Genomic DNA, 16,902 nt, shown 5'->3' with positions numbered 1-16,902 from the left:
ATATAAAATAAAATTAAAAATATTTATAATTTTTTTAATTTATAAATTCTTATAATTCAAAAAAAAGTATTAACTAATGATATATATAAAATAATTTTATAAAAATAACTAAAAAAAGGTAAGTGAATTTATCGTGTTACGTGATATACAAACTTATTTTAATAATTTATAACTTGTTTTCATAAATTCTAAGCTACTTATGGAAATAAGATAACTCAAAAGTTACTCATTTTATTTATTTTCTCAAATTTATTCTCACTTATTTATTTACAATCATTTGATTGTAAACAATACAAGTTTATTAAAAATTTGATTTTAAACAATATAAGTGCAATCATTATTTTTTTTTACCATTTTTTATGATACAAATTAGAAAAAAAAAAACAATATTGCCCTAGTTTTTGTGATGACACGTTATTAGAAACAAATTAAAATGTTAAAACACATATATACATACATATATAATTAAATATATATTTTTAAGTTATTAACATTTATCAACTAATTTATCAGCTAAATTTGTGAAATATTTTAAATTATATTAACTAACTTATAAGTTAGTTTTATCAAAATATATATTGATTGTCAGAATGAAATTTGACAAGTAAAAAATTGTCTTTGAATTTTTTGTACCTTAAACTATGTGTTTTTATCATGCAAAACAAAAAATCATCGAGTGAAAAATAAAATAAACAAAATACAAGATAAGTCAAGTTATTCTAAAAAATTTAGGAGGTAGCATTGAAAAGAGTTGGAAGTTCACTCCATTTTGGGGTTTATGAAGCGAAGAAAGATAAAGATAAAAATAATAGAAAATAAAAAGAACATACATGATAAGTAATATTGGGATACTCTTTTTTTTGTTACACAATGATTGTTACAAGACGAATGAAGTATTATTTAACTAATTGACACTTATCGTGTCTATTTCATTATGCATAATATAAGATTGACACGTGTCAACTTAAAATCAATAATATTAACTTTTGCAGAATCTGTCCAATTAACTGTTACGTGTTGGTTGGACATAAAATTTATAATATTTTTTCATTTTTTTTTTTTACATTTACTCTCTATCTCAGTCAGTCATTTTCTTTCTTTTTTATTTTTTTAACCGTGCATGTGCACGGGTCCAACATTAATTTGTATAAATTAGCCGTGAAAACATGATAATATGCATGCTTTTTAACAATATTCAGACACACACTTGATATAGTTTTTTATTACTAAAAATCTCAATAAATAAGAAAAAAAAAACACCACAACCATTTACACCATATTTATTGCCTATTGAGAAAGGAAATGATTTTGATATATTTCACTATTACAAATTCCATATTCCTCTTTTATCAACCCATCGAAACAATGAAAATTTTCATTATATCTAAACAAATGGTAAATTAGACGAGGAAATCTAATAATATGTGCATTTTTTTGTAATATCCAAACATGCCCGTAATATATTTTTTTAATACTAAAAATCTCAATAAATAGTTGAAAGATTAATACATCCTTACATGGGAGAAAAACAACTTCCTCCGTAAAGGGTGATCATAAACTAAATTGAACTAACATAACCTACTGATAAAAAAAAACTAACATAACCTTAACATAAGTATGCACTTAAGTTTCCTTAAATAAACAAGAGCTTTGACTTAAAAAACAAAGCATGCACTTAAAATTCGGTATTTATCCATGACAATTAATTAAGCCAACGTTGTCTTGTTGGTCATACATCATCCTTCCTTAATTACAACACATTATATCATACGAATATAAGTATATAAAAATGTAGTTGTCTCGCGAATAAAAAAATATTTATTAACAATACTGTCATTCTCAACCGGTTGTCATTGACAACTTACTTGTGCTTATCCATATGTCAATTTTTTTATAAGAAGTGTTGTTAATAAAATTAATTTATTAATATTTTTCATCTCAGGCAAGACAATTATTGGCAGTGGAAAAATATGTCGAACAATAATGCGCGTAAACTAAGTTTTCTTATCTTTAAAACGTACACACAAACAAGTATACGAAGTTTGAGAACTACAATTGAGATTTATCGCAGAAATATGGTTCTGAATATTTAAATATTCATTTATATTATCGGTTAGGATCGTTTCGTTTAAAAAAATGTTTTTTTTTAATTTTTTTTTCTATTAAAAAAATGATTAGCGCTGTCATTTTTTAAAATAAAAATGATAGTTTATGTTTTACTTTTAAATTCTTTTAATAATGAAATGCAAATTTTTATTTTATAATTTAATTTTATTCTTATTATTTCTTATATAAAATTTTAAAACAAAGAACAAATTAAAATAAAGTCACATTGTTATATTTAGAAACACATTTTTTTTTCTTAAACCAAACGATATTTTTTATGATTTCAACTTTTTATGAAATAATTTTAATCTTATTGCAGCATTAATTTTTTTAATCACAACATTTTAGGTTCTTCTTATCAAGAATTTAAAATGCACAAAAAAAATATTAAAAACAAAGTTCATCCGAAGGCTCACACTCATTACATAGGATTTAAAACACAAACTTTAATACATAGCTATTCTTTTTTCTTTTTTTTTTAAAAGAGTGATAGAATAACAAAATAAATTAATATCAGGTGTGATGTCAATTTAAGAGACAAAAAAAATATTTAAGACACATAATATTTTTTTATGTTTTACATCCCTAAATTGTTTTGACGTTGTATAAACTATAAAGTCATTAAATAATTTTATTATGAAAATTTAATATATATATATATATATATATTATTTTTTTTTTCTTGCAATTCAATCAGCATAATTAATTACACAAATATAGCATGATTTAAAATACTTACAAAATGGCGAACACAATTTATTTTCACTCGGGCAGGATTATAATTTAGAAGTGACTATAATAATCACTAGTAAACAGTGCATGAAAAAGTTTAATTATTTCAGTGCGTATTAGCCACCACAGCCACTGTATTTCTGTTCGTACAGAACAGATAACATGATCCCAGTGCCAGTTGACGATTGCGAATTTCATGGAATCTGCTTTATTTGGTGCTTTTCACAGTCCCCCATGGACCCAAAAGGGAACAACCCAGAATGACCTGCAACAATCATAACCCAACACCTGGATTTACAAATGTTCCCGTGATTTTCTTACAAAAAAGTTCAATGTACTTATACCGTGTTAGTAATTATAAATTGCAGTACTAATTACTCAATCCAGTTTAAACTAAATAAATAATTATTCTACCATAATTATAGATTTTATAAAATATAATAAAAATATATATCTAATTAAACATTAAATATATTAATTATTGTCATGACATTAATGTAAATAAGGATCCTTTTATTATTAAGATTACATTAACTTTCGGTTTGTCCAATTACAGACCAATAATTCAGCATTGTTCACTATCACATTCCACTAACTGAGAATTTTTTGGTACACAAAGCTACGATATTCGTTCCTTCTTCTAATTTCAACCATAAAAAGAGAATTTTTATCATTATTTTTTTAACTCTTTCTTTTATCAGAAAAAAATTCTGATTAATTCAAATTTCAATCAAACAATAATTAAGTCTAATTAATAATTATTTCTATTAAAAATCAAACTCAAATAATACTCAAATCTTTTGGTCTTGACTTTAATATATTAATTACTTAATTACAAAGAAAAAGAAACTAGAAACATTATAATAAAATTATTTTCGACAAACTTTTTCATAAATACAAAATTTCAAATATACTTAAATGCGAATATCAAACATTGTACAAAATATCTATGCGCATAAGATATTTTGGGCGCGCTGTTTTCTGTCCCCAATTAAAAAGAATAAACAGAAACCATGAGCGGAAAATATTAAGAAAAGGAATTAGTATTTGATTAGGTGTCAGATTGCCGCTTAAAGGGAATAAATCAGGTGGTGAGTAGGACGATCTTTGGTGAGTATGAGAAAAAAGAAAAGAAAAGTGTTATGTTTTTATATTATAAAGTAAGTGCCATGTAAGTACCCATAAATGTAATGCATTTTATCCGGAAAGAGTAGACTTGGACAAGAAAATCCAGTTAAAAAATTTAGTGCAAGAAAAGGGTTCTAGTTCTATCCAAAGGGCCCCACATAGTTCGCACTTTTCTCTTTCTTTTCCTTATGATCCATTCTTATTCTTTTTCCTCCCTCTTCTTCTCTCATCTATGAGGAATCCCTAAACACAACAACGCTGCATCTAATCCAATTCTCGTACGTGTGTGCGCTTTTTTCTCTCCTCGAATTTGTTCCCTCTCCTTGGTCCCCTCCCAACATCATCCTCTTTTGTTCCGAAATTCTCGGGTTCTCTGCTAATTTCCGCCATTTTTTTTGTCCACACCAAGTACTTGTGCTCTGACCGGCTTCCCCTTCCGTAACTCGTCACTCACTACCGCAAGCTCTCTTCGGTAGTCTTAAGCAATTTTATTTTCATTATCTTTTTCCCTTTCTCTTGATTTGAATTCTGATATTTTTGAATTATTGCATCTGGCAGCAAGATCGAGCCCGTGCATAGGTTCTCCGGGTACCCAATTGAAAATAGTTGAGATTTGATATCATATCCAGAAGTGAGTAGATTCGATACTCACGAGTTCAGTTCTGTACGTCCATCACAATCACTTGCTTGTTTAATTTGATTGTAAATTGTAATTGCTATTGTGTGAGTGAGATTGATTTGGATTTGTGGATAAGAGAATCATGTATTGCAATTTAACATAAAAAGACAAGAAATAAAGGGAAGTTTTTTTTTTTTATTATTATTAGGATTAGGATTAGGAAGTGTAAGGATGAAGAGAGGGAAGGATGATGAGAAGGTGATGGGGCCAATGTTCCCTAGACTACATGTCAATGATACAGAGAAGGGAGGCCCAAGAGCACCACCTAGGAATAAGATGGCCCTCTACGAGCAGTTTAGTATTCCTTCTCAAAGGTTCAATTCAGGTGTTCTGCCACTCAACCCAAATATTTCAAGTAATACAGTTCCCCCTGCATCCTCAAGTCTGGTAATTTTTGCATTCTGTTACTGTGACTTTTGCTTATAGTCCTAATTATTGTTGTTATGATTTTTGTTTAGTATTTTTTAGCATAAGAGAAGTTTAATTTGCCAATTTGTGATTCACTGATTCTATTCCTTTGTATGTTCTGACTAATAGTTGGTGTTATTCTGGTTTTGTGTGTGCGCGCAATGGTTGTGTTTCTTTCTGAATGCTTGGAATTGGATTAACATTTTTGCAGGGGACTGTCCCTGAGAGAAATTGTGTCTACCCTGTTCATTTGCCACCACAAAGACCTATTCATCGAGCTGAAAAATGTAACTCACGCCAATCAGAAGGGACAAATTTGAGTGCTTCTCTTGAACAGAGAAAGAAGGTAGATGAAGACGACTTTAGGGTTCCTGTATACTTTCACTCCAGGACTGGTCAATGTAATGATAAGAGTGTTGAGAGTTTCAATGGGAAAAAACTCACTCCTACAGGCTCTAGGTATTTTGGTGGTTCCATATCAGGGCAAAGTGATTGTGAAAGAGATCCAAAGCAGTTTGGCTCCTCAGTTGTCAATATGAGAAAAGATGTCAGAAGTGAGATTGATGTGCTTCCACAAGTAAGTACAAGTAAGGAGCAGGCATCAATGTCTGTCAGAAGCATATCGACTAGAGAAAATATCCACACCTTACTAAGGCAAGCCAAGGTGACTCCGAATCGGGAGTTTCAAGATTGTCATGTATCAAAGTTTAACAGATTACAACAAGGTGAGACTTGCTTACAGCTGGAGTGTGGAGTGGAGTCCCGATCCAATGACATTGGAGATAATGGTTGTCTTGTTGAATCTGCAAGGGAGACAGACAAGGGAAATGCCCCTACAGCAAACCAAACTAGTCCAGCTGATGCAATCAATGACACTGAACATCATGATACCAGGATGGGCAGTCCGATACAGATGGGAAACTTAAATGAAAGTGACAATGCTTCCAAGATCTCCATGGTAGAAAATTTGTCGACAGTGAGAATTTCTCCAGATGATGTTGTTGGAATAATAGGTCAAAAACATTTCTGGAAAGCAAGAAGAGCAATTGCCAAGTAAGTCATGTTGCTTGCCAATAGCATTGGCGGTTCCTATGGTGGTCTTAAAGAAGTATTTTCCTTGTGAAATATTTTTCTGTCATATAAATAGTGAATTATTTTAATTGCTTGGACCTGACAAGTTCTTAAATGTTGATTTTGTGAATATTAATATCCTTAACTTGCTTTCCATAAACAACCATAAAGATTTAGAATACAAAACCCAAAAGCCCTATTTTTGGTGGAAGCTTGATATGTCCACTGATTTTATCATCTTGATTTTGGTGGAATGGTGAAATTTCTTCATACCTTTCTTATTTTTTTCTTCATGGTTGATTAGCTAAAATATGTAAAAAAATTCCCTTGGAATTTTTGGAAACTGTTACTTAATGATTTTTGTTTTCTGCCTTTGCTACAAATGTAAGGTATCCTTTATGCATCATTAGTTATACACTAGGCAAGTGGGCTGTATGTTTTCATTTCAATTAAGTTGCTGTATATGTGGCTTTGAAGAAAGGAAATTTGATTGTCCTGGGGTCCCTTCTAATTTTTCTTTTTGTACATTCAAAGTCCTTAGTGGGATATGGCTATTGTTGTTGCTGTATACGTTCAAAGTCCTTAACAGTGTTTTAATGGTGGGTACTGGTTACAACAGGGCAGTGAGCAGTCTTAATGTTATACTATGTTGGAGGGGACCCTTGTGACAGCATATCATCTCATGATTCACTGTCTTCTAGCAACTGGATGTTGGATATATTCCTGTCTTGGTTTCCTCTTGCTTGGTTCTCCATGTCACCACTGGGCACTTTTCCTTAAACTACACTGAAGGGGACCAAGTAATGGAGGATGATCCTGGATGTATGGTGGTAGGGGACACTTGGAGAGTTATGATGAGTCCTCAATTGAAATTATGATGACAAGGGGATTTCTGCCCCCCCCCCCCCCCCTTTCTCCAACTTATCTAGTGTCTTGGTTTTCTATTTTCGATTTTGGGTTGGGATATTTTTTATGATACACTGTTGTTAATTAAGGTGTCCTGCCTCTATACCTCTGACTGATTTCATATCATATACATGTTTTTTTTTATGATTTTGATGTATATGTGCTTATCCCCAACCCCAGAAAATAAGTTTGAAGTTTTACAAATTTGTCCAGAGTAGTTGATCTATTGTGACTACTGAATGCTAATGTTCCCACAATTGTATGCCCCAATCTCCTTGTTATCTAGTCTTTATCCTGGACAGGGACAAGGAAATTGGCAAATATTTCTTTTGAATTATATAATGTTTTTTCGGCTTTAATTTTAATGAGCCTTAAATACAAGTTTTTATTGTCTTAAACCATGTGAGAAGGATTTTTATGATGTAACATAGGCACGATATCTTTGTGAAACAGTTTTAGTTATCATATTTATGTCTTGTTAATATGTCGAGTCCTCCTGAAAAAACCATGTTAAGATTTGTATGATGATATGATATAAATTGTAGAACGGAAGATATTCCGCTTAACTGCTAACCGGTTTTGTGATGTGATCGGAGCCTCTGATTTTGGTAGTTAGTGGTTTATATATCGGTGCTTCCATGTTCCAACATGATTATAGATAGCTCCAAACGCTTAATATTTCCCTTTTATTTCAACTGTATATTTCTCAAGTCCTAATAGGACGAGTATTGTGCAATTTTCTTGATCCAACTCCTGTTCCTCTCTACAGTCAACAGAGAGTGTTTGCTGTCCAAGTGTTTGAGTTGCATAGACTGATAAAGGTAAATTATCTCTGGCACTGTTCAGCATCTCGTGTTAGTCCAAAATGGGAAGCTTATTAGCTTTTCTTGCACACACACTCTTGGAGTCTGTTCATACTGATTAATTCCTTTTTATTTAAGCAGGTCCAACAGCTAATTGCTGGATCACCAGATATTTTGCTTGAAGATGGCGCTTTTCTGGGAAAGTCTCCTCCAAAGGGATCTACTCCCAAAAAACTTGCACTTGAATATGTTGTAAAACCTCGGCAACAAAACCTTAAGCGCAAAGATGATTCTGAAAAGCTAAATCATAAAATGGAATGTTCTGCAGAGAATGCGGTTGGCAAAACATCTCTTTCATCTGTGAAAGACGGTAGCCACCTTTCAAAATGCACCCCTTTCCCTGGAAATCAGCACCAGACAAATGTGGCTGCTGACAGTGGGATGGGTCCCTGGTGTTTCAATCAGTCACCACCTGGGCACCCGTGGCTAATTCCTGTTATGACTCCTTCTGAAGGACTTGTCTACAAGCCATATCCGGGGCCTGGATTCACAGGAACTGGTTGTGGAGGAGGATGCGGGCCTTTTGTGCCTGCTCTGTTGGGTGGTTCTTTCATGAATCCTGGTTATGGAATCCCAACTTCTCATCAAGGAGTTGGGGTTCCACCAGACACTCATCCTGGCAGTCATGGTTACCTCCCTCCATATGGCATGCCAGTTATGAATTCATCAATGTCAGAGTCAGTTGTTGAACAGGGGAACCAATTCTCTGCACTAGGTTCTCACGGGCATAATGGTCATTTACCCGGAGGAGGGAAAGCCAATCATAACACAAACAACAAAAGCTCTTGTAATTTACCAGTTCAGAGAAATGGAGCAATATCGCATGTCCTGAAACATCAGACATCTAAGGATTTTGAGTTGCAGGAGACTTCAGCCAGTAGTCCTAGTGAAATGGCACAGGGATTAAGCACTGGGCAAGTTGCAGAAGGAAGAGATGTTCTTCCTCTTTTCCCTATGGTTCCAGCAGAACCAGAGTCTGTTCCTCAGTCTCTTGAAACTGGACAGCATACGCGAGTGATCAAAGTCGTGCCTCATAACCGAAGATCTGCAACTGCATCAGCAGCTAGAATTTTCCAATCAATTCAAGAAGGGAGAAAACAGAATGACTCAGTGTAGTGATGGTTCAAGTAGTTTGTCTAGTTCCTGTACTTTCTTGGAGTATGTCATGTAACGAGCTGTTGTATTTTATAATTTTTGTTTTGGTTTTTGACCTTGTTACATACAGCACATTGGTATGTAGATATATCTGGCATATCAAAACTGGTCAAAATGTAACATTATTTTATGGTATCATGTTGTTTCCATACATAAGTGTTCGTTTTACACAGTAGTAATTGCTTTACCCGAAAGAGTAGGTGCTCTGCTTCCTCTGTGCATGGGAGGAGGTTTTATATTGCTTGCCTAGAAGACTAGTGATTGTCATACACATTAGCTGTTATTCTAATTGATTGTTTCATGTCATCGATCTGCCAGTGGAAATATTACTCCACTCGATTTGGATGTGATAAATATTTAGTGTAACATCTTTTAACATTTTCTTCCCATGGTAAGCGTGCACACCATTCCAATTATTAGCTTTAGTTTCTTGAATATGTAATTACAACATATCGTTAAATCACATCTAGATTCTACACAGGAGTACACGACTTGATGATTTGAACTGGACTGAAGGAGAAAATTTTAATCGTTTCGAATTTTAAAATTACAAATCTAATGATATCGGTTTGGTATCAAATTTAGGAACACGTAAATTGTGTAAACATTTTTTTAAGGATACACTTTTTGTTATAAATTGTGTAACTATATTTTTTTATTTATGTAATTATATTATCTTAATTGTTGAGACTTTCATGTTTCACCAGCTCTCTTCTATTATTTTTTTTCAATTTGCTATGTTTTTTTGTTTCATTTTACTATTTTATTTTATTTATAGACCTAATGTCTAATGACTCCATCCAATTCGAATATGATCAAATAAAATAAAATAAATAAATAAATTTTGAGTCAATCCAAACAAAATTGATCAGTTTGAATCTAAATAAACTTGATTTAACCTAACCCATGCTCAATTCTATTCCAAAGCACAGAAACATCGAATAAATTTCACATTCTGTTAAAGACAAATATTACATTAATAATTTAATATAGTGTAAGCAACTATTAAACAGCGACAGTTTGGCCGAGTAGTCTAAGGCCCCAGATTTACGCTCTGGTCCGAAAGAGTTTGGGTTCAAATCCCACAGCTGTCATATAATGAGCTTCGTTTTTTTTATTAAACTTTTGTTGATATTGTAAACAAATTTTTAGGGATTATTTTCTTTTTACGTGACTTTTAACATAACCAACAACTAGTTTTAAATTCATACTGTTAATTTTGAGATTTTGATGGTAAAGACAAACTCTAGACAAAACTCCAACATTAACAACAGGGATGTTTAATTATTTCATCTTCTAAAAGTTCTACAATTAATAATAATGCGTTCAAAATTAGTTGTGTGGCACTAAATTGCAAAAGAGGTGTAACAGTAGGGCTCTTCAGCCATAGCATATCCTTGATCAGGATACTTCAGCTGTTGCGAATAATCCTTAACCCCCTCACATTGCGCATGAAGCATGCGTTCTGAAACCGACCTCTTCCCATTGCTGTTCCCTTGTGAGGGGTTTCATGCTTCTTTATATTCCTGCTTCACACTTGTCCTCCCCATTCCACCAATATGGCACTGTGCGTTAAAGAACCCAATATTTCAGCGACGTTGTTCTTAATTTTAAGATACCAATTTCCTGAGTCTGATTCCCATATCACACCCCAACATAAATTCACATGTTAATGTTTTATCATCAATGTTTAAGATAATTCAATAGTGGCACATAATATAAATATAAGGATATTATTAACCAGTGTCCTTAATATATTAGTGAAGGAACTAAAATGAAAATATATTTATTATAAAAATTATAAAAAAAATATGAGCAGCATAATTTTTCAAACAGTGTCCTAATTCGAGATATGACACTAGACACAGATTTGCCTAAATATAAATATACTTGAGAACATTAATTACCAGGAACAGTCCAACGTTAAGATCATACTGTGGGCCCATAATGGATTATATAGGTCCTGTGGTACCCCAAGGGCTACTTGGCCTGTTTGCACAAATCCTGGACAAATAAGATCAAAGCAACCTGTTGACCTGTATGAATCCGTCTGCACCACATATATACCACGAAATTAATTAAGTAACCAAAACCAATGTCTGATTTTCTCCTTGGCAATATTTGAGGTTAAATGAACTAAGTTAAGTTAAGAAGATCAACGAACAAAATAAAATGAATACTTACAGTCCAGTAGGCAAAAAACCCGGTGGCTCCACTAGGGTGCAGACTATTCCCCTTCACTAGAGATGGTGACAATGATGGCTATGACTTCGCCGGAGATATGTTTGGATGTGACGGTCGTGTCATCAAGGTTTGAGAAGAGTAATGATTAATGTGTAATGAGAATTGAGAAGGATGACGTGAAAGAGTTGAAGGGTAATTTCTTCAACAGTAACATATATACATATAATTGTATCCCAATGTGACTGCATGATGATCACATCACCATATATAGCATTAATTGAATTGTATCTACTACCAGTATAAATTGTATATTTTATATACATTTATGATTTATGCTGCATTAAGTTAGCTTGCGAAATCAAAGATCATATATGTGTCTTCACATGACATGTATTAATTGATTTTCTGAAGAGAAGAAGGGGGTTTCTGCCCAAAGCGGTCAAGAGAAGCAGCTCTGAGTAAGTCCTCCTTTAGAATTCTGCGAATAGGGATGGTTCCTTTTGGGCAGCTTCCACTTTTTTGCCATGTATATATCACTGACTCAGAAGCATCTTCTGTGCTTAATTGAATTAAAACAGAATTTTTAGGTATAAGAACTAAAACTAAAAATTAACACAAGTATATCGATCAAATGATTAATTAAATATTTTTTATTTATCATTATAAAAATTTGTTTTGTTTAACTTTTATATAATAAATTAAGATTTTAAAATAAACTTTTTTTTTATCAAAACCTTCATATGCGTAAGTATAATGTTAAAAAAAAAATTTAATATTCGTTATTGGTTATTCTTTTCACTTGAAAATTTATTTTTAAAATTAGCACTTTCTCCTTGTGACTATTAATTTTTTTTTATCTTACATTAAATAAAATACTAGTAAATATTTTGAGAGGATTTAGTAAGGTAAAATCTAGAATGACAACTGTAATCCAAAAGATTAATTGCAAACCTTAGTGGTTTTCACGGCAGGCTTGTTGGGTTGCTTCAATTTGGCTTCGATTTCTCTTTCTAAAGGTGATGATGCTCTTGCTTCAACAGTTAACTGCAATCTGATACACAAGGCAAGCAAGACGCAAAGCAACAAGATTGCAACCTTAACATTAGGTTGTGTTTAGTTTATATTTTTATTTTTTAAAAATTGTTTTTATTTTCTGAAAATTAGAATTTTAAAAATATGTTTAGTTTTACTCTTTATTTCCTGTTTTCAAGAAATAAAAATAATGAGTATTTAAAAAAAAAATGTATTTTTAGATTTGTTTAAAATTACATTTTTTGTCATCACGTTTTCATATAATTCAAAATGAGGTTCCTGATTTAAACTGAAAATACTAAAAATGAGATTTTATTATTTCCAATTTTTAGTTCGTTTGAGAAAATATTTTTACTAAAATATTTTCAAAAATTCAACCAAACGCATTTTTATCAACATTTATCTATCTTCAATGAAAAAGAAAACAAAAAACAATGAAATCAAACACCCCTTAATTTTCCCCATTCCACTTTGATATCTTCTCTCAATTTCTCGGCTAATATAAATCGCACCCACAAGATACATATATACACACAAGTTACATTTGCTTGCATGTGACGTATGAAAATTAATGAGTGTTATTTATTAATGTATTCAATATAAAGTTTTTCTTGACAAAAAGTATTCAATATAAAGTTAGTCCATTTGTACTATTATAATTTTTCGCGGTCAATTCTATTTATCTATTACCATTATTTATTATTGCGTAATCAAGTTTGACTATAATACCAACTATATAATTATATTTTTATAATATGAACACATGATTTAATAATTAAGTATTTAATGTATCTATTAGTCATTAATAAAGTACGGTTAAAATACATTTAAAGAAAACAAAATACTTCCTCCATCCAATAACAATTTTGTAAGAAGAGAAAAATTATTTTAAAATAATTATCATTTTAATTTTTTAATGTAATATTAATTATTTTTTGACGTATATTTCTTATAATATTAATGATATGTGTTAAAAAATAAAAAATAAATTAACGATGATATGGTTAATTTTATAAAATTGTTACTCTTTTATTTATTTAATATTTTTTTATATGTGTAAAATAACGTAAAATTATAATTATAATGAGACAAAATATTAATATAAAAGTATTTGATTAACTAATTAGCAATCATATATATATATATAAAGTATTTGATTGTAAGAAAATGAAAAGAAAAATAAATTTAAAGTTACGGGTTCACATCCTTTTTTTTTTACTTATTAATTTTACCCACCTACTTACTTCTTCTTATTTATTTTTCATTTTTCTAAGCAAAATATATTTATTTTTCCTCTATTTTTTTACTTATTTCAACTCAACTTTTTTATTTCCATCCATCTTATTTGTCATCTATTGTATATCTTCCTACCAAACCAACCTTTAATAAATGTTTGCTATATTTTTAACTTTTAAATAAGTTTTTAAAAAGATTATACTTTTAAAAAAGTCAAACCTTAAAAAAAAACAAATAGTACAAGTTAATCAAAACGAGCTCAAGACTTCGATTTAAAAACTAAGTCAAGTCAAGTAAAACTTAGCTCATTTTTATCTTAATAATTAATGAATTAAATTTCTACAAATATATATTATCATTGGGTGTATTTGGAAAAACTAATTTATAAGATAATTGAAAATTTATAACTTAAAAATTAGGATTTGAAAAATTAAAATTTAATAAATCAGTTGATTGAATTAAAATCAGATAATAATATTAACTAATAAATACAAAATAACATAAAAAATATTTAATTGTTTTTTTATAACTTTAAAAACTAAATATTTTTATAATAAAAGTAAAAAATAAAAAATGGTGTTAAAAGAAATAAAAGAACACATTTTTTAAAAAATTTAAATTTAAATTTTAAATTTTGGAATCAGTATAAATTTTGTATATAATCTATTTTTTTTGTTTAAATAAATGATTTTTTATTTTTATAAATAAATTATTTAATTATCTTTTATGTATATTTTTAAATTTTTTAAAATAAAATGTTATACAAAATGTTAGTTTCTTTTTCATTTCATTTTGTATTGTTTAAAGTAATATACACATTTAGAAAATAGTTTATTATACTACTTTTTTTATGATAAGTATTCTTCTTTTATAAAAATTTAATAAAATAGTAAATAATACTGATTAGTGTATTACAAATTCAAATGTTAATACATAAGAGCACTCTAAAAAAATTAATATTTCCTTAAAATTTTAAAATGACAACTAAATAAAAGTAAAGAAATATTTAAGAAATGAGAAATTATTTGTTAGGTACAGGAAATATTGTTCTTTGTACCTGGCGCATGCTGCAAAGAGATTCCCCTCTTAGAAGCCACGTCCTCCTGGCCCCTAGATACCCTCTCCTGACAATCCTACAAAGTCAATTTTTAATAATTTTTTTAAGAAAATATATTACACCAATCATAAATCATCTCTTAAATTTCGCAAAATTGCATAAATTTTCTTACTATTTTTTAAGATTTACAACAACAATCTGATTTATAAAAAAATAAACACAGAGAATTAAAAAATTTAGTGTAGAATAGAAAAAACAGTTGCAGTTGCAGTTGCAGTTGCCTAAGCCTAATTTTGATTTTGACAACAACACCCACTCAAACTATAATGCCTAATCGCCATTCCCAAACTACCCTTACCTCCTCTTTTCATTTCCTATATAAGCAGTCCTTCACCTTCTTCCTAACTTCATTCGCATTATCTTTCCTCACTACACTGCTCCAAACAAAACCCTAAATCAGCGACTAGCAATGGCTTCCTCTCAAGTCGTAATCATGACAGCAATGGCGCTCCTTCTCGCCGTCGTCTCCGCCGCTCACGCCGCCGATGCGCCGGCACCTAGCCCCACCTCTCCCGCCTCCGTCATCTCTCCGTCCTTCGCCGTCGGTTTTCTCACCGCCGCTGTTGCTCTCGTCTTCGGTTCTTCTCTCAGGATCTGAACATGCTGCGCTCCGCCCTCTGGATTTTCACTTTCTTTTCTATTTTTTTGTGTGGATTTATCAGAGATCGAGGCTTGACTAGTAGTAGAGTATAGTTTCCCCTGTATTGATGTGCAGAGATTTCATGTGTTCGTTTCAGGATCTTATGTAATTTTGCTATCTCATGGCTATTATCATTTGTTAACATTGGGTTTGGTACATAATGAATTTTATTTGATATTCTATTTTGGGTTCTTTTTCTTGTTTTTGTTTTCAATTTCAATCATATATTATTTTTCAGTTTTGCTTTGAATTCTTGCTGTGTGGTTAGTTGTTCCTAGTGGACACTTAAATTTATAATGAATAAATAATAAATACTAATAGTGTATGTAATGGCAGAATGATAACTTTGTAAATTTCTATAGCATCACAAAAATAACGATGATTTCGAATTGAAGAAGAGTATATTTTTTTTATAGCCACAGAGCATTCTATAAGTATTGTTGGTTTTGTTGTGGAGACGTTACACTGCATTCACAGAGACACAATTACGGGCATGTTTGGGTTTCAAATTGGGAGCACTGAGATATGTTCATAAAATAAAATTTGAAAGGTCTAGTACTGATTTTTAATTGGGTCTGATTATAAATTAAGTCTTGTCTTAATTTTGTTTCGAAAAAAAAAGTTGAAATAAAAGAAAAAGAGGGGAGAGAAAAGAGAAAATTGTTTTTACAAACTAAGTTTATAAAATAAAGTCTATTCAAATTGAAGTTTACTTGTAGTTGACGTTTTCTTGAACAGAATAGAATACATGAGTTTGTGGTCGCTTTTTTATTATGCTTTCTAATATGCGATTGTGCCTTTTTCTTTTGGGTATAATTTATATCTGCTGAGAACGGAAGCTTGTTCATTAAGGGTCAACGAACGCTGTTATTCTTGCTTGACTTGTGCTCATACATACATCAATTAAATTAAAGAATGCGTTAAGAGCCAAACAGAGACACGTTGCAGCGTTAGTGAATGACATTATTAAAAGTTTGAATTTTTGGTTATGAAATGGTAATACAATCCACGATTAAACATTGAAGATGAACATTGTTCCAAGGTTTATTTAAAGGCATACAGGACATCCATCTTAACAATGAATTCCTTTACAATTTACAAAGGTCTCCGATCATTGCGGCGTAATTAGAAGCATCTGGACTCTCTTTGGAGATTGTAATTATGTTGAGAAGGTGGGCCCCAAAAGAATAATTCCAAACAATCTTAACCGCTCAAACCAATGTTCCTCTTTCTGTTTCCCACTATAGTTCACAATTAAGCATCGAAACGGTTAAATGAATTAGGATAATAATTTTTAAATTTTATATTATAAGATGAATGTTCTTACCGGCTTTCGAGGTGTTCTCCAACCTAATCTCAACCAGTAATTTGATCTCCTCCTCGGTATGTTGAGCTTATTTGACTGGTACCTACAAAGTCACTTTGACACTGATCAAGTTAATAAATGAATTATCAAAGTTAATATATATTTAGAAGATGATCTACCTGCAATGGACCCCGCTTATTTACGATAATAGTCTCTATGGGTTAGTGGGATAGGACATAAGTGATTACCTTTCAAAAAAAAAAAAACTCAGATGAACAAATTATATTTTGGTCAGCCAGTAATGAGAAATTGATGATTATGTTTAATTCCTTTTTAGTA

General features: G+C 30.9%; 1 protein-coding gene and 1 pseudogene across 2 annotated transcripts; one reads left to right on the top strand and one right to left on the bottom strand.

Annotated features, from left to right (window-relative positions):
* The first annotated feature begins 4,049 nt into the window (after positions 1-4,049).
* On the top strand, positions 4,050-9,220 carry LOC114408808 (protein EARLY FLOWERING 3-like). Of its 2 annotated transcripts, none has more exons than XM_028371981.1 (6): positions 4,050-4,438; positions 4,525-4,597; positions 4,794-5,032; positions 5,265-6,106; positions 7,800-7,851; positions 7,975-9,220. In XM_028371981.1, exons 3-6 carry the CDS (start codon positions 4,817-4,819, stop codon positions 9,007-9,009), a joined length of 2,145 nt encoding a protein of 714 aa, XP_028227782.1. In that variant the 5' UTR covers positions 4,050-4,438; positions 4,525-4,597; positions 4,794-4,816; the 3' UTR covers positions 9,010-9,220. The 2 variants fall into 2 exon arrangements, with proteins under 2 accessions (XP_028227782.1, XP_028227781.1); XM_028371980.1 differs by having other exon boundaries at positions 4,525-4,630.
* A 1,107-nt stretch (positions 9,221-10,327) lies between these two features.
* Positions 10,328-14,928, bottom strand: LOC114408317 (annotated as a pseudogene).
* Between the last annotated feature and the right edge of the window lie 1,974 nt (positions 14,929-16,902).

The sequence above is a fragment of the Glycine soja genome, chromosome 4 (genome assembly GCF_004193775.1).
Source record: "Glycine soja cultivar W05 chromosome 4, ASM419377v2, whole genome shotgun sequence".
NCBI classification, from domain to species: Eukaryota; Viridiplantae; Streptophyta; class Magnoliopsida; order Fabales; family Fabaceae; genus Glycine; species Glycine soja.
The sequence above is the reverse complement of the archived record's forward strand: the minus strand, read 5'-3'. Positions and strand labels throughout refer to the sequence as shown.